General features: G+C 49.1%; 1 protein-coding gene across 3 annotated transcripts in view; it reads left to right on the plus strand.

Annotated features, from left to right (window-relative positions):
* Window positions 1-17,918, plus strand: part of sbf1 (SET binding factor 1) — a 163,625-nt gene that overhangs the window by 98,899 nt on the left and 46,808 nt on the right. For all 3 annotated transcript variants that reach the window (XM_070897292.1, XM_070897293.1, XM_070897294.1), the window contains exons 5-12: window positions 756-866; window positions 8,152-8,257; window positions 8,984-9,116; window positions 9,528-9,636; window positions 9,877-9,990; window positions 11,916-11,993; window positions 14,754-14,867; window positions 17,048-17,176. In XM_070897292.1, the coding sequence (XP_070753393.1) occupies window positions 756-866; window positions 8,152-8,257; window positions 8,984-9,116; window positions 9,528-9,636; window positions 9,877-9,990; window positions 11,916-11,993; window positions 14,754-14,867; window positions 17,048-17,176 (894 nt within the window). The remainder of the gene's footprint in view (window positions 1-755; window positions 867-8,151; window positions 8,258-8,983; window positions 9,117-9,527; window positions 9,637-9,876; window positions 9,991-11,915; window positions 11,994-14,753; window positions 14,868-17,047; window positions 17,177-17,918) is intronic.

Here is a 17,918-nt window from a genome sequence, read left to right on the forward strand (position 1 = left end):
GACTTAGCATTTCATTTAAATTAGCACAGCTCTTTCAGCACTGTCAAAGTACCTAAACACACAACTGTCTGACTTGGAAGCAAGAGTCTGACCTGAGCCCAGCTGACACAAAACCTGTTCATGAATACATGGGCCTTTCTGTGCAGCAATCTTCGGATGAAATGGCCCAATCTCCAAACTACAATGTTTCATGGAATCAGAAATTTACGACACAGAAGGAGGCCATTTGGCCCATTGTGCCTGTGTCAGTAATAATTAAAAAAAATAAAAACTGGGTCTGTGCTTGGCCTAAAACAGGGCTGATAGAGCCCCACGTCCACCCTCCATGCCCCAGCATAGCTCTATCTCTTGTGCTGGTCTGTGACTGTGGATGTTGTTTCTGTTGTGGCCATTTTTCATTTGGGCTGAGTGATATTACCTGTGACTTTGCCTGTTGCAGCTTCCATTGTTCCGTCCTGTCCTGGTGGTGGGTGGGGGGGAGGGAGGCACGGACGGATGGGAGGGAGGGGGGAGGGTGGGGAGGAAGGTCACCAGGTTTAGTACGGAATATTATAAGCAGCTAAAGAGCACAGTCAGGACTGTCCACCCTCTGAGCTGTGGGGCCTGTGTGAAGGTAGCAGTTGGCTCTTCCATGGATGCAGTGCAACCTACAGAGGGTTTCATACTGGAAGAATACAGAATCATGGGTACGTTGTTTACAACTGCATGTTATAGTGAGTGAAAGTGTCCTGATCTCTCTCTCTCTCCTTGTACAGAATTGTCTGGGACTGATCTACACCATTTACGTTGATTGTCTGAATTTTCCCTTGGAGACAGTGATTGGAAACCTGCTAACTTGTATCATTCCCATCACAGGAGGATCCCAGGTCAGTCCAAGCGCAGTGTTTTATTCTCTCTTTTAGATCTCTCTTAGTCCCGTTTACGCTGAACCTGTTCTCATTTTCAGCCACTGTGTTGAAGGGTTGATAGTTCTTTTGGTGAGAAAAGTGAGTGAAGGGTACAAGAAGTGATAGACTGGGATTTGAAAGTTGCCGGAGATGATCTGTGAGCAGTTGTAAATCCCGTGGAGTATTTGGATTTATCACTGAGAAGCCCACACAGATCAGTGTTTGGGATGCGATCAGGCACAGGGCTATCAGCAGCTCAGTGTGTTGGCCACACGAAGACCCTGCTCGGCTCCAAGATTGGAACGGAGGGCTGGAGTTCTGCAGGTGATGAGTTTATGTTCTCTCCTGGGCAACAGATGGAGGTGCCAAGCGTCGGGCAGACTATGTGTAACGGGGACAGACTGTCCCAGGACTGTCAATAAGGGAGGCTGTGCCATCAGAACACACACACTCATGTGCAGTCCTCTGAACTGAACATGCGTTCCAGCTAATAAACTGTATTGTGAACACACAGCTGGCTGCTGTAAAACATTCCTGGCCACTTATCGTGTTCCTAGTCAGAAAATGTGGTTAGGAAGATTGCTCATCGGGAAATTTAAATTAAAACAAAAGACCCTGAAAACACAGATTGCAGGTTGTATGTGTTTCCTATGTTTATAATTCCACTCCCTGCTTGTTTAGTCCTCAAATTAGAATTTGGAAAGTTGAAGCCTTGTGGCCATTAACATCCTTCACTTGTCTGAGAATTTACAGAAATTGAAATTCCGTTATTTGTCAGAAATGGGTCATTCGTCTCATCAATGTGTGCTGGTGCTTTTCCCCACATATCCCACCCAGCCTAATCCCACTCTCCTGCTCACTCCACGTACCTTTAAAATCCCATCCTGTCCAATCTCACACTCCTGCTCATTCAGCTTACCTTTCAATATCCTACCCAGTCCAATCCTGCTCTCCCCGTCACACTCTGTACCCTTTAATATCCCACCCAGTCTAATCACACTCTTCTACTCAATCCCCATACTGTTTAATATCCCATAGTCCAATCCCACTCTCCCCAGCACTTTCCGTACCCTTTAGTATCCCACCCAGTCCAATCCGAAAAGTCAGCACCTTCTGTGGAGGAGGAGAGAGCTTAGCACCTTCAGGGGAGGGGGAATCAGCACCTTCAGGGGAGGGGGAATCAGCACCTTCAGGGGAGGGGGTAGGGGGAATCAGCACCTTCAGGGGAGGGGGTAGGGGGAATCGGCACCTTCAGGGGAGGGGGTAGGGGGAACCAGCACCTTCAGGGGAGGGGGTAGGGGGAATCAGCACCTTCAGGGGAGGGGGTAGGGGGAATCAGCACCTTCAGGGGAGGGGGTAGGGGGAATCAGCACCTTCAGGGGAGGGGGTAGGGGGAACCAGCACCTTCAGGGGAGGGGGTAGGGGGAATCAGCACCTTCAGGGGAGGGGGTAGGGGGAACCGGCACCTTCACGGGAGGGGGTAGGGGGAATCAGCACCTTCAGGGGAGGGGGTAGGGAGAACCAGCACCTTCAGGGGAGGCAGGCAAAGAGAGTCAGCATCTTCAGGTGGGAGAGGAGAGAGAGTCAGCACCTTCATGGGAGGCGGGAGAGAGAGTCAGCATCTTTTAGGTAGGAGGGGAGAGCAGGGATTGGAAACTAAAAGCAGGCACTGAGAGAAAAAGATTAGCAGAAAATGGGGGAGCAAAAAGCCTTCCTCAGATAAATGGCAATCTGATCGCAGTATGTGAGCTGGGGAGAGGCACAGAGCACACATGGTGTGACCTACTTTACTGTTGCATCAACACATGAATTGTTTTACATGTTATAATCTTACAAATGGTGCTGTTTATCTGGTCACTCTTAAGTTATGTTCAGATTCTCTCTGTCTCTAATCTGATGTGTGTTTGTTTTTAATCTATTGTATGTCTCTGTCTTTGTTGCTAACCTAGACGGATGACGAGAGCGAGGAAGCAGGGGTATGATTCTGTTTCTGCTTCAATTATTGTCTAAAAGCTGCATTGCAGGATGGAGGCAGGTCACACAGACCAATGATTCTGTCGCTAGCACGTCATCAGAAATGAGCACAAATTAAAAACGTTTATATTTCTTAAACTGTAAACATCAGATTCTCTTCCCCCCCTCCCCTGAAGGTGCTGACTCTCCCCCCTCCCCTGAAGGTGCTGACTCTCCCCCCTCCCCTGAAGGTGCTGACTCTCCCCCCTCCCCTGAAGGTGCTGACTCTCCCCCCTCCCCTGAAGGTGCTGACTCTCCCCCCTCCCCTGAAGGTGCTGACTCTCTTCCCCCCCTCCCCTGAAGGTGCTGACTCTCCCCCCTCCCCTGAAGGTGCTGACTCTCCCCCCTCCCCTGAAGGTGCTGACTCTCCCCCCTCCCCTGAAGGTGCTGACTCTCCCCCCTCCCCTGAAGGTGCTGACTCTCCCCCCTCCCCTGAAGGTGCTGACTCTCCCCCCTCCCCTGAAGGTGCTGACTCTCCCCCCTCCCCTGAAGGTGCTGACTCTCCCCCCTCCCCTGAAGGTGCTGACTCTCCCCCCTCCCCTGAAGGTGCTGACTCTCCCCCCTCCCCTGAAGGTGCTGACTCTCCCCCCTCCCCTGAAGGTGCTGACTCTCCCCCCTCCCCTGAAGGTGCTGACTCTCCCCCCTCCCCTGAAGGTGCTGACTCTCCCCCCTCCCCTGAAGGTGCTGACTCTCTCCCCTCCCCTGAAGGTGCTGACTCTCCCCCCTCCCCTGAAGGTGCTGACTCTCCCCCTCCCCTGAAGGTGCTGACTCTCCCCCCTCCCCTGAAGGTGCTGACTCTCCCCCCTCCCCTGAAGGTGCTGACTCTCTCCCCTCCCCTGAAGGTGCTGACTCTCCCCCCTCCCCTGAAGGTGCTGACTCTCCCCCCTCCCCTGAAGGTGCTGACTCTCCCCCCTCCCCTGAAGGTGCTGACTCTCCCCCCTCCCCTGAAGGTGCTGACTCTCCCCCCTCCCCTGAAGGTGCTGACTCTCCCCCCTCCCCTGAAGGTGCTGACTCTCCTCCCCCCTCCACTGAAGGTGCTGACTCTCCCCCCTCCCCTGAAGGTGCTGACTCTCCCCCCTCCCCTGAAGGTGCTGACTCTCCCCCCTCCCCTGAAGGTGCTGACTCTCCCCCCTCCCCTGAAGGTGCTGACTCTCCCCCCTCCCCTGAAGGTGCTGACTCTCTTCCCCCCTCCCCTGAAGGTGCTGACTCTCTTCCCCCCTCCCCTGAAGGTGCTGACTCTCTTCCCCCCTCCCCTGAAGGTGCTGACTCTCTTCCCCCCTCCCCTGAAGGTGCTGACTCTCTTCCCCCCTCCCCTGAAGGTGCTGACTCTCTCCCCCCCTCCCCTGAAGGTGCTGACTCTCTTCCCCCCTCCCCTGAAGGTGCTGACTCTCTTCCCCCCTCCCCTGAAGGTGCTGACTCTCTTTCCCCCCTCCCCTGAAGGTGCTGACTCTCTTCCCCCCTCCCCTGAAGGTGCTGACTCTCTTCCCCCCTCCCCTGAAGGTGCTGACTCTCTTCCCCCCTCCCCTGAAGGTGCTGACTCTCTTTCCCCCCCTCCCCTGAAGGTGCTGACTCTCTTTCCCCCCCCTCCCCTGAAGGTGCTGACTCTCCCCCCGCTCCCCTGAAGGTGCTGACTCTCCCCCCGCTCCCCTGAAGGTGCTGACTCTCTCCCCCCTCCCCTGAAGGTGCTAACTCTCTCCCCCCTCCCCTGAAGGTGCTGACTCTCTCCCCCCTCCCCTGAAGGTGCTGACTCTCTTCCCCCCCGCTCACCTGAAGGTGCTGACTCTCTTTCCCCCCCCCCCCTCCCCTGAAGGTGCTGACTCTCTTTTTCCCCCCCCTCCCCTGAAGGTGCTGACTCTCTTTCCCCCCTCCCCTGAAGGTGCTGACTCACTTCCTCCCCCCATCCTTGAACTTTCCCCGCTCCCTTTAATTGTATGAGCCTAAACATTGAGTGTTGGCTCGATATTCACCCAGGAGCATCACATCAACCTGACGTTCACCCACACAAGCCCTTCCAGCAGGGGCACTGACTCGTGATTAGCTGCACAAACTCTGCTTGTTTCTCCATTTAACCCGTGGGGTTTGTATTGTGCCTACAGCTGCTGCTAACTGCCCAACATATGGATGGAACCCTGGACTTGCTTGCTTGCTTTATGTGGCTTGGTCCACATATGTGACGTACGCGACATATTTCTCTCCTGTCCCGTGGGGCTGCTCTGACATTGGATTGTTGCTGTTCTGGGAATCTGACTTTCCCACTTGAACCAAGAGCAATTTATATTCTCAATGCTGAAATCAGATTTGGAAACACAGAGCAAGCTCATTTTGTCCCTTGTGCCTATGTTGGAACTCTGATCCCTTTCCCAATCCTTTCCCGAATCCTGTCCAGGTTTTCCTTCGGGTTAAGCCTGTTAGTCTAACATCTGTTGTGGGGAAGCTATTGGAATCTATAATTAAGGACAGAGTGACAGAGCACTTGGAGAAATTTGAGCTGATTAGAAAGAGCCAACATGGATTTGTAAAGGGTAGGTCATATCCAACAAACCTAATTTCATTTTTTGAGGAAGTGCTCGAACTTCATAAACCACTGGTTAGGCCTCAGCTGAAGTATTGTGGACAATTCTGGGCACAATACTTCAGGAAAGATGTTAAGATGCGATACAGAGGAGGTTTACCAGGATGTTACCAGGGATGAGAGACTTAATTAATGAGGAGAGGTTGGAAAAGTTAAGATTGTTCTCCTTGGAACAGAGAAGGTTAAGAGGTGAACTAATAGAGGTTTTCAAGATGAGAGGTTTTGATAGAGTAAATAAGAAAAATGTATTCCCTCTGGCGAGTGGGTTAATAACTGGAGGTCATAAATTCAAGATCATTGGAAAAAGATTTAGAGGGGAGATGAAAAGACATTTTATCACCCGAAGGTGTTGGGGTCTGGAACGCTGGATAGGTGGTAGAAGCTGTTCCATAAATAATTTTAAAAGGGAGTTGGACAGGTATTTGAAGGTGAGGAACTTACAGGGGTACTGACAAAAAGCAGGGATGTGGGACTAAAGCACCACTGCTCTTTCAAAGAGCCGGCACAGGTATGATGGGCCGAATGGCCTCTTTCTGTGCTGTAAGTTTCTATGATTCTATTATTCCAAGTAACTAAAGTAGTAGACATAGGAATTACCATGGATGTAGTCATATGGACTTCCAGAAGGCATTCAATAAGGTTCCACATAACAGACTGTTGGCCAAAATTAAAGCTCATTGAATTGAAGGCAAATTATTAACCTGGTTAGGAGATTGGTTAGGCAGTAGAAGACAGAATAGGGATAATGGGTATGTACTAGAATTGGAAGGAAGTGACTAGTGGCGATCCACATGGATTTGTGCTGGGGTCTCGGCCAATGTTGCTGTTAAGTTTTGCGGCCGCACAGTGGTCTGAAGGTTGTACTCTATGCCTCTAGTAACAAAACCAAGTATCCTGCATGCTTTTTTAATGACCACCTCAATTTGTCCAATCACCTTCAAAGATTTGTGTACATACACCCCCAGGTATCTCTCTTCCTGCACCCCTCTAAAATTGTACCCTTTCGTTTATATTACCTCTCCTCATTCTTCCTACCAACAATTGTCACTTCACACTTCTCTGCGGTAAATGTCATCTGCCATGTGTGCCCATTTCACCAGTCTGTCTTTGTCCTCCTGAAATTTGTTATCCTCAGCATTGTTTACTGCATTTCCAAGTTTCGTATCATCTGCTAGCCCTCCAGCTAGAAATTATGAAATTATGCTTTGTATACCCAAATCCACGTCATTAATATATATATCAAATAGCAGTGGTCCTAATACCGACCCTTCAGGAAAACCACTATATTTTCCTCAAGTCTGAAAAACGACCATTCACCACTACGCTCTGCTTTCTGTCCCTTAGCCAATGTTATATCCATGCTGCTTCTGTCCCTTTAATCCCATGGGCTTCAATTTTGCTTACATGTCCGTGTACACAGATCACTAAAATGTCATGTACAAAAAAAATCAAAAAGGCTAATGGGGTGTTCCTCCCTTTGGTATTCTAGCTGGAGGGCTAGAATACAATGGAGAGGAAGTTTTGCTACAGCTGTACAAAGCCCTGGTTAGAGTACATCTGGGATTACTGTGTCCAGTTCTAGGCACGCATCTTAGTAAGGATATATTGTCCTTGGAAGCAATGCAACGCAGATACACTAGCATGTTTGCAGGGCTCCAAGGGTTAGATTATGAGGAGAGTTTACATAAACTAGGCTTGTATTTGCTGGAATATAGAAGTTTGGGTGATTTAATTTAGGTTTTTTAGGATTTTGAAAGGGATTGATGGAGAGAAACTTTCCACTAATGGAGGAGTCTGGAACAAAGGGACATAATAAAATCAGAGCCAGGTCATTCAGGAGAGAAGTTAAGAAACTTTTCTTCATGCAAAGGGTGGTAGAAATGTTAAACACTCTCAAAAAGCAGTAGATAATAGCTCAATTAATCATTTTAAATTTGATTGAAAGACTTTTGCTAGCCAAGGGTATTAAGGGGTGGGGTATGGAGCCATAGCAGTTGGATGGAGTTGGAAACAGATCAGCCATGATCTAATTGAATGGCAGAACAGGCTCGAGGGGCTGAATGGCCTCCTCCTGTTATATTTCTAACAGTGGCCATTTGTGACTTGGGAATGTGATGCAATTGCTCCACCAGGTGGTCACCAGTATGAATTACTGCTGTTTTTGTTAATTATGTTCCTACCTCCCTGGATTAAAAAGCTGAAATGCCATCCGTGAATATTATATTTGGTGTAGGAAGAGGAAAGATGAGATGAACACATAATATAAGAACATTGTAAAGGAGTAGTCTTTGGGATCATTCTTTCATTATTGTGCAAATTGATAATAGTTGAAGAATGAGAAAGTCCAGGTGGTAAGTGTATCTGCAGGACACAGTTTTCAAAGCTTCAGGTTCCCCTGAAAATGTTGAGACAACCCTTGTTTCCCTGCCAGACTTCCTATGTCCAACCAGTTTGTAAACCTGTGCTGTTTAAGATTGCTGGACGTGGCTAAAGGTTAAAGGGCGCCACTGTCTTCTCCCTCCTATTAGGATTGAGTTGTTTATCCTTGACTCTCAAAGTTGAAATTCTGTCCCCATTCGAAGAGGGAAGTTTTATTTGTTGGTGTATTTACTTAAATCAAACCAGCTCAGAGTACTGGTAAAACATTTTCTTACAAGTTCTGCTTAATTGCCTCCACAGAGGACCATCTCACTGGGAGCGGGAGACCGTCAGGTGATACAGACCCCCATCAATGATGCGCTGCCAGTCAGTGGCTGCAGTGTTGCACTGCTTCTCAAACAGCTGGGTATGTGTCAGCAGTCTGTGTGTAACATCAGGCTCCATCCATCCGCCCGCAGCCCGGGAACACAACAGGCTGTGTGCACTTTGATTCTTTTCACATTTCATGCGCTGTGCTGACTTCAGCTGCCTGCACCAGTCCCTCCTTTTCCCCCCCCCACCCGATGTGTGTGTGTCCCACCCAGCGCGGTCTCTCTCTCGCTCTCCCCCCCGCCCCCGCCCGATCGGGGTCTCTCTCTCTCTCTCTCTCCCCACCACGGTTGTGTTCTCTCTCTTCCCCCTTCCCTGGTGGCCATCATTGATCTTTTGCTGTTGCTTTGCAACAAGTTTGATGGTGTTTTTACTTGCTAAATTTCAATGGTAGTGATTTCTGATTGTTCAGGTTGCTATGTCTTGGACTGTTTTTGCTTGACTTGTTCATCAGACAATGTAAATGGATATTTCTGGTTGAAAAGCGCACTTGAACATTATTGAGGCTACTAAATTGGGCTGTCACTTAATGTCAGGTGCTGCTTGGTAATAAAGTGGTCATGTAACGTAATGCTCCGTTTACAGCGCCACCAACAAACATAGTACCTTTGGCAGCCGAGACCGCTCTCCATTTTTAATATGTAACCGATACAATCAGATACTCTGTTAACAGTAAGGTGTATTCAAACAGAGAAACTCTACACAGTAATTAGATTTTCACTATTTCCAGTCCTGGAGTTGTTTTTTTTATTCTTTTTTCCAGGTATTAACAATGTGTTGGATCTTTTCTGTGCTGCCCTAACCGAACACAAGATTCTGTTCCTGTCTTCCAGTTACCAGAGGCTGACAGAGGCCTGTCGTGCACTCCTCGCTCTCATGTTCCCTCTAAAGTACAGGTAACTAGCGGACGTCCACTGATTGAGGGGGCTGCTGGTGTATTCAGGGAAAACACACATCAGGGCCATTGGGAGGGAGTGCAGGGTGGGAGGTTTAGTGGGTATTTGAGTGGTATTGGTGGATCGGGATCGTGTGAGTCGGGATTGGGTTTCTGGTCATGCATATAATGAACAGAGTCTGTAGATTTACAAGCAGTTCTTGGTTGGGGGGGTGGGTAGGGAAGAGGTTGGACTCTGGGTTTGGCGGGTGAAGGTGTGGTCTATGGGGGTCAAGCTCACTTGTAAGGTTTGGAGGGGGGTACTGGAGGGGCAGCAGCGCAAGTGTGAGGTTGTTATGGAGATAGTTTGTGGGAATGTTTGTCTTTATTTCTGTGATTGTTGATAATGAACTGTTGCCTCGTGTTCTGGCAGTTTTACATATATCCCAATCTTACCGGCTCAGCTTCTTGAAGTGCTGAGCAGCCCTACGCCGTTCATCATCGGAATCCACTCCTTCTTCCGAGCAGAGATGCAGGACCTGGTGAGCACATAGCCCAACACTTCAGTACAGTGTGTGGGAAAAGGTGGGGGGGTGGCGTGGCGAGGAAAGAGTTTGCGGGAGTGGACCGGAGGGGAGAGCGCACGGGGGGGAGGAGTGCTGGCGAAGTGCACAGGGCAGGAGGGGGCGCTGGCGGGGCGCACGGGGTGGGGGTTGGCTGGTGGAGTGCGCAAAGTGGAACTGGTGTTGATGATACACCGATCAATGTTGTTTTGTCTCTAGTTGGATGTAATTGTGGCTGATCTGGATGGCGGCACAGTTGTGATCCCAGAGTGTATCCACATCTCAGTTCTGCCGGAGCCCCACCTGTTCCAAACTCAGACAGCACTTTCCATGGTAAGATATTTCTAACTGTATTGGGACAAATAACCCATGCTCTAATCAGTGTGTCCTCACTGGGGTGGTGGGGCAGGAGAGGAGGAAGCTGGGTGGCATATAAGAACATAAGAAATAGGAGCAGGAGCAGGCCATTTGGCCCCTCGAGCCTGCTCCGCCATTCAATAAGATCATGGCTGATCTGATCATGGACTCTGCTCCACTTTCCTGCCGGTTCCCCATAACACTCAACTCTCCTATTGTTCAAAAATCTGTCTGTTTCTATCTTAAATATATTCAATGACCCAGCCTCAGCTCTCTGGAATAGAGAATTCCAAAGATTCACGACCCTCCTCTGAGAAAATAAATTCGTCCTCATCTCCGTTTTAAATGTGTGACCCCTTATTCTGAAATTATATCCCCTAGTTCTAGATTACCTCACAAGGGGAAACATCCTCTCTGCATTTATCCTGTGCAGCCCCCTCATAAGATCACCTCTCATTCTTCTAAACTCCAATGAGTATAGGCTCAACTTTCTTCATAAGACAACCCCTTCATCTCAGGAATCAACCTCGTGAATCTGAACTGCCTTCAATGCAAGTATATGCCTCCTTAAATAAGGAGACCAAAACTATATGCAGTACTCCAGGTGTGGTCTCACCAACACCCTGTACAGTTGTAGCAAGAGTTCCCTACTTTTATACTCCATCCCCCTTGCAATAAAGGCCAACATTCCATTTGCCTTCCTAATTACTTGCTGTACCTGCATGCTAACTTTTTGTGTTTCATGTACAAGGACCTCCAGATCCCTCTGTACCGCAGCATTTTGTAGTCTCTCTCCATTTAAATAATTAGCTTTTTTTATTCTTCCTACTAAAGTGGATAACCTCACATTTTCCCACGTCGTACTCCATCTGCAAATTTTTGCCCACTCACTTAACTTATCTATATCCCTTTGTAGAATCTTTGTGTTCTCTTCACAACTTGCTTTCCCACCTATCTTTATTAACAGCAAATTTGGCTACATTGCACTCGGTCCCTTCATCCAAGTCATTAATATAGATTGTAAATAGCTGAGGCCCCAGCACTGATCCCTGTGGCACCCCAATTGTAGTGAGGTGTCATGTAATCCAGATGTGATGTGGTATATCTGTGGATGCAATGAGTTCTAGTGAGCAGAAAAGTGGAGTTGGTTGGAAGCTGGGGCCTCTGCAGTACAGGCTGGGGAGCTGAGATGTAAACGTGAAGGTCTACATTGCTGAGTGTGTAATTACTGAATTGCTGGCTAGATATATCTGTGTGGTTAATTGATGGTAAGACAATACACGCAAATAAAGTTTCACTTTTTCAAAGTTTAATGCTCCTACTTGTGAACCAAGCAAATTTGATTTGGAGTAACAATATCTAGCGAGTGCACAGTCAGAGCTCAATCTTCCTCAGTCAGTCCAAGTTACCCTAACTATTCACTGCTTTATGTATATTTCCCCACTACAAATCACTGATCTAAATGTTGTTATAAGGCATGTAACTACCACTCTGAACTACAATATTTATTATATATATGACCAATGGATAAAGTCCCATACTTGTTTCCTTATTAGAGAACCCCAAACCAGCTTCATTCAAATCCTATAGTGGAGCGCACTGCACTGTACCAAGTCTGGTTTGTTTCAGTGTCTGGGATATGATGAGCATGCAGGTGTTGGGAGGTCCACTTTAGCATTCAAGTGGTCATGGTAATTGCAGATAATTTCGCTTAACTACACAAGAACCTCTTTTACCCATGTCTCCAACAGCTCGGCAGGTTTACAGCAACACTCCTATCATTAATGTGGACAGTGGAACTTATAATGGAAGAAGTTGGGAGGAAGTATGGCTGGATGAGATTTTTAATAAATGATATATACATAGATACTTTAAATTTGCATTTTCTGTGTTTTCCTCAGGTTTTGGACCCAGAGTTGGAGTATGCGGATTATGCCTTCCCACCTTCCTCTATGTCAGTCTCTTCAATGAAATTCCAGGTACAGTAATGAAGGAGGATGAGAGTTGGGAACAAGTAGAATGGTAGCCTTTTTGGTAGCTTTTACTTGATCTTGTTAGCACATCAATGGTAAATCATTATCCTGTAACTCTGTATTTACACAGTGAGTAACCCATAACTTGTTGAATAAGCAGTGCAACTTGGTATAGTTATAGTGAATAACCCTTACTCTGAATAAACAGCGACTCTGTACAGTTACACAGTGTCCCTTACCCTGAACCAAAAGCTTTGTCAAAGAGGTAGGATTTAAGAAATGTGTTAAAGGAGGAGAGAGAGGTAGAGAGGGTTAGGGAGGGAATTCGAGCTTAAGGCCTGGGCAGCTGAATGCACGACCACCAGTGGTAGAGCAATGAAAATTGTGGATGCACAAGAGGCCAGAATTGGAGGAGCACCGCGATCTCGGAATGTTGTAGGGCTGGAGGAGGATATAGAGATAAGGAGGGGGCCAAGGCCATGGAGGGATTTGAATTTGAGGACGAGAATTTTAAATTCGAGGCTTTACTGGACCAGGAGCCGATGTCGAGCATGGATGCTGCGTGAAAGGGACTTGGTGTAAGTTAGGATACAGGCAGTAGTGTTTTGGATAAGCTCAAGTTTACGGAGGGTGGAAGATGGGAGGCTGGCCAGGGGAACACATTCGATGACATCTGACATCTCTGTCCTTCACAGTTAACCGAGCCTCGCTATATTTTTTGTCCTCTGCAAATTTTGATCATGTGCCCTCTATATCCAAGTCCAGATTATTTCTATATATTGAAAAGAACATTGGTTCCAACCAATGTTCCCTCTAATTTTTTCTTTTCATACGCGGTCGCTTTAAATTTGCTGCGGGCTGCACATGCGTAGTATCTTTTCCAGCAGCAACAGTTGGTGAGCGGCCTGTGCTGCACCTCCGGCCCTTAGAGGAAATGTTGGTTCCAACACTGACCCCTGGGGGACAGCGCTATTTACATCCCTACAGTTCAAAAATCATTCATTCACTTTTCATTTCAGTTTCTGTCCTTTAAGCAACTTCCTATCCATCCTGCCACACTTCATATCCAACAGTTTAATTTTATCAACACACTTCCTTTGCCCCCTTTCCCTTTTGCACTCGCTCTGTGATATTTCTTACTTTGGAACCCTGGGGAAACACAGTATTTGGTACTATTGCACTATTTTAGAGTGCCTGTCTATTCCCTCGATTAAGGCCCATGGTATTAAAGGTAAAGTTGAGTTATGAATAGAATTTTGCTAAAAGATAGAAAACAGTGTTAGGAGAAAATATTGTGTACCTAAACTTCCAAAAGGCATTTGATAAAGTTTCCCATGAAAGATTACCGGTAAGCTGTAGGTATTCAGGGTAAAACTTGGGAATGGATAAGAAATTGGCTTTCGGGTAGAAAATGACAGGTACTTATTAAATGTGCAATGTTGGGATGGGCTGGGGGGGGGGGGCGGGCTACTGAGTTTGGTGCCTCAGGGACCACGACTGTTTCTAATTTATATCAGTGACTTGGATTCAGAAAATCAATGGAAATTATCATCCGATGACAAACTAGGAGGAACATTGGAATCAAAAGACACAACTCCGAAATTACAGAATGTGTTGGACAAGATATGTAAGCAGATAAAACAATGGCAAATGAAAATGAATCCTGCTCATAGGAAGGGAAAATGGGCAACATAAGTGGTGCTTAAATAGCTGAGGAAGTTAAAGACACCTAGGAGTCTTAGTAGACGTAACCCTCAACCAATACAGATCAGCACTCAACAAAGCCTCAGGTGTTGAACTATATAGCCCCACTCCCCGAGCACGTTACGGCAATGATCCCCGCACCCCGCCCACGGTATGGCGGTGATCCCCACACCCCCCCGCACGTTATGGCAGTGATCCCCACACCCCCCCGCACGGTATGGCGGTGATCCCCACACCCCACCGCACGTTACGGCAATGATCCCCGCACCCCGCCCACGGTATGGCGGTGATCCCCACACCCCCCCGCACGTTATGGCAGTGATCCCCACACCCCACCGCACGGTACGGCGGTGATCCCCGAGCACGGTATGGCAATGATCCCCGCACCCCGCGCACGGTACGGCAGTGATCCCCACACCCCGCGCACGGTACGGCGGTGATCCCCGAGCATGGTATGGCAATGATCCCCGCACCCCGCGCACGGTACGGCGGTGATCCCCACACCCCGCGCACGGTACGGCGGTGATCCCCACACCCCGCGCACGGTACGGCGGTGATCCCCACACCCCGCGCACGGTACGGCGGTGATCCCCACACCCCGCGCACGGTACGGCGGTGATCCCCACACCCCGCGCACGGTATGGCAATGATCCCCGCACCCCGCGCACGGTACGGCGGTGATCCCCGTGCCCCACACACGGTACGGCGGTGATCCCCGAGCACGGTACGGCGGTGATCCCCGCGCCCCGCGCACGGTACGGCGGTGATCCCCGTGCCCCACACACGGTACGGCGGTGATCCCCGAGCACGGTACGGCGGTGATCCCCGCGCCCCGCGCACGGTACGGCGGTGATCCCCGCGTGCGGTGCGGCTCCTCACATGCGCAGAATTTGATCAAACGGTTGGTTAGCTCTTATCTGACATTGACAATATTATAACTTTTTTCAGTTTATTAGTTTGCAATGTGTGATTGTTGCTGTAATGAAAGTGTAAAAACTTATTCCATGTAACTGATTCTCTGAAGTAATCATTCTAGCTAACTCTCTCTGTGTGCTTTGCTAGGATAAGGAGATCCGTGCTGTCTTCTTGCGCTTGTTTGCACAACTGTTTCAGGGTTACCGCTGGTGTCTGCAAATCATTCGCATCCATCCAGAGCCAGTCATTCGGTTCCACAAGGTATGTCGGGTACATCCAGAAGCTAGAATATCAGTTTGGTGGAAAGGGATTGAATGCAGACTCTGCAGGGGTCCCTGAGGGGTAAAGGGTCGTTTTTTTTGAAGAGTGGGGTGATGATGGCAAATTTGAGGGCGAGAAGGACAGTACCTGAGGAGTGAGAACCATTAAAAATGTCAGCTAACGGAGCCAGAAAAGGAAGTTGGGTGGTCAGCAGTTTAGTGGGACTAGGGTCGAGGGAGCAGGAAGTGGGTCTCATGGACAATATAAGCGCAGCGAGGTCATGAGGGGAGATTGGAGAGAAACTGGAGGAGGATGTAAGTTCAGGGCTAGGGCAGGGGGGGACTTTAGAAGAAGTTTGGCACGGTGGACTGAGGGAAGGAAGGGAAGTGGCAGAGGTGGCTGAACAGATGGTCTCAGTCTTAAAGACAAAGAAGTCCATGGGCTCCTCACACTTGTCGGAGGTGAGGGTGAGGAGACGGGAGAGGGGTTTAAAAATATGGTTAGCAGCAGAGCATAGAAGCCGCGGGTTATCTTTGCATTCCAGAATGATTCTGGAATAGTGAGCAATTTTGGCAGACAAGAGCAGGACCCGATAATGCTTTGTGGTTCAGCCAGATATGACAGTGACTGGCTAAACCAGTTGTCCGCCATATCCGTTCTAATCTGCGTCCCTTGTACTTAGCAGAGCGTAGATGAGGGTTGTACCAGGGGGAACGGCCAGGGTGAGAGAGAGTAATTGTTTTAATAGGGACTAGGACATCACAAATGATGGTGAGGGTGTGGTTGAGCAAATCGACAGCTGAAGAAATGTCACGGTGAATAGAGGGCCAAAGGCTGGACAGTTGGGATCTCATAAGTGCAGTTGTGAGAGTTTCTTCCAGGGGCGGACACAGAAGGAAGTGGGTGAGGGGAAAGGGGGATATGGGTGGAGAGCGATGCAAGGAAGTGGTCAGAGATGGCCTTGACTGCGATTGACGCGATGGGAGTAAGCGAGGCGACGAGAGATAGCATGGTTGAGGGGGGTGACCGTGAATTGGGGAGTTTACATGGAGGGAGAAATTAAGGGAGGATAGGAGGGTAGTGAACTCTGAGGAGAGAGCATGATGAATTGAGATGGAAGTTGAAATCACTGAGGATGAGAAGTCGCTCGGGATAAAGGCTGTGGGAGTGCAGTGAAGATATCCCAGTAATAACATTTTTATGGTGCATGGGTGGCTGATAGAGAATAAGAATTTTAAATGAGAGGTGAAAGGGGTGGAATAAGGTGAGATACTAAAAGGAGGAGCAAGTGCCGGAAGAATAGCGGGACAAACCACGGTGTGATTTGGTGATGAGAGCCACAGCGGTCTGGGCGGGGCAAATGGTAGAAGGTATAGCCAGGCGGGAATGCTTCACTCAAGGGTAAGGTGCCATCACCCTTCAGCCAAGTTTCCATCAGGGCCATGATGTTGATGCAATCGCCCACGATAAGCTCATGGTTCGCAAGTGAACGGACATTCTGGAGGGAGATGTGGAGTGGGTTAATGATAGCTGACACACTGCTAGTTTAGAGACAGGAGTGATCACAGTGCAGGGAGTGACAGACAGGTAATCACAGTGCAGAGAGTGACAGACAGAGGTGATCACAGTGCAGGGAGTGACAGACAGAGGTGATCACAGTGCAGGGAGTGACAGACAGAGGTGATCACAGTGCAGGGAGTGAGACAGGAGTGATCACAGTGCAGGGAGTGACAGACAGGAGTGATCACAGTGCAGGGAGTGAGACAGGAGTGATCACAGTGCTGGGAGTGACAGACAGAGGTGATCACAGTGCAGGGAGTGACAGACAGAGGTGATCACAGTGCAGGGAGTGAGACAGGAGTGATCACAGTGCAGGGAGTGACAGACAGGAGTGATCACAGTGCAGGGAGTGACAGACGGGTGATCACAGTGCAGTGAGTGAGACAGGAGTGATCACAGTGCTGGGAGTGACAGATGGGTGTTCGCAGTGCAGGGAGTGACAGACGGGTAATCACAGTGCAGTCGATGGTGGTGAGGATTCTGGATTATTTTGGAATTGTTTACAATTTTAACAATTCAATCCTAAGTAACTTGAGCAGCTTGAAGGTAAAAGTGGGGATTGTTTTGGGAACTGCTTGATGGGGTTGTTTGTGACTGGTGGAATGTTCTGTGCCATGCAGGTGGCCTTTTTGGCCCAACGAGGGTTGTTAGACGATGACTTTCTCACCAAAGTTCTTGAAGGAATGGCCTTTGCTGGATTTATATCAGAAAGAGGCTCACCGTATCGACCATGTGACTTGTTCGATGAGGTAATCCAAGATTGATCCATCAGTCTTAAATCAGAATGTGACCGCTCGGTGTGTCCAACACAGAGATCGTGACGTGGAGTCAGAGTGACCGCAGGGACTGTCCAATGCAGGGTCTGTGTCTCTCGGAGTCAGAGTGACCACAGGGACTATCCAATGCAGGGTCTGTGTCTCTCGGAGTCCAAGAGTGACCACAGGGACTGTCCAATGCAGGGTCTGTGTCTCTCGGAGTCCGAGAGTGACCACGGGGACTGTCCAATGCTTGGCCTGTGAATCTCAGATTATTTATCACCAATAGCACCACAGTTTGTTTGAGGCCCTGATTTTTATTACTGTTCCCACTCCCTGCACTGCCCCACTCCAAGCTGAGAGCAGATTTATAGATGGGCTTACACCCTGGTCTCAATCATTGCCCTCTAGAACAGGTGGCTATAAAGTGTGGGCGGGCGACCCTGCCTGAACTCCCCTGCCTCCTGGAGTGCGAGAGGACATCCCTGCCTAACCCCCACCCCGCCAGAGGACGACCCTGCCTGATGATTCGCCCCCCCTCCCCACCAGTGCCAGAGGACGACCCTGCCTGATGATTCTCTCCCCCCCCCCCCCCCTCCACCAGAGTGCCAGAGGACGAGCCTGCCTGATGATTTTCCCCCCCACCAGAGTGAGGCCCTGCCTGACCCCTGCCCCGTTGTGAGGGCGACCATAGAGGCTGCCCTGTGAGTCAGTCACAAGTGTCCGTGACTCAGTG

This window comes from Pristiophorus japonicus, chromosome 13, assembly GCF_044704955.1.
Source record: "Pristiophorus japonicus isolate sPriJap1 chromosome 13, sPriJap1.hap1, whole genome shotgun sequence".
Taxonomy (NCBI): Eukaryota; Metazoa; Chordata; class Chondrichthyes; family Pristiophoridae; genus Pristiophorus; species Pristiophorus japonicus.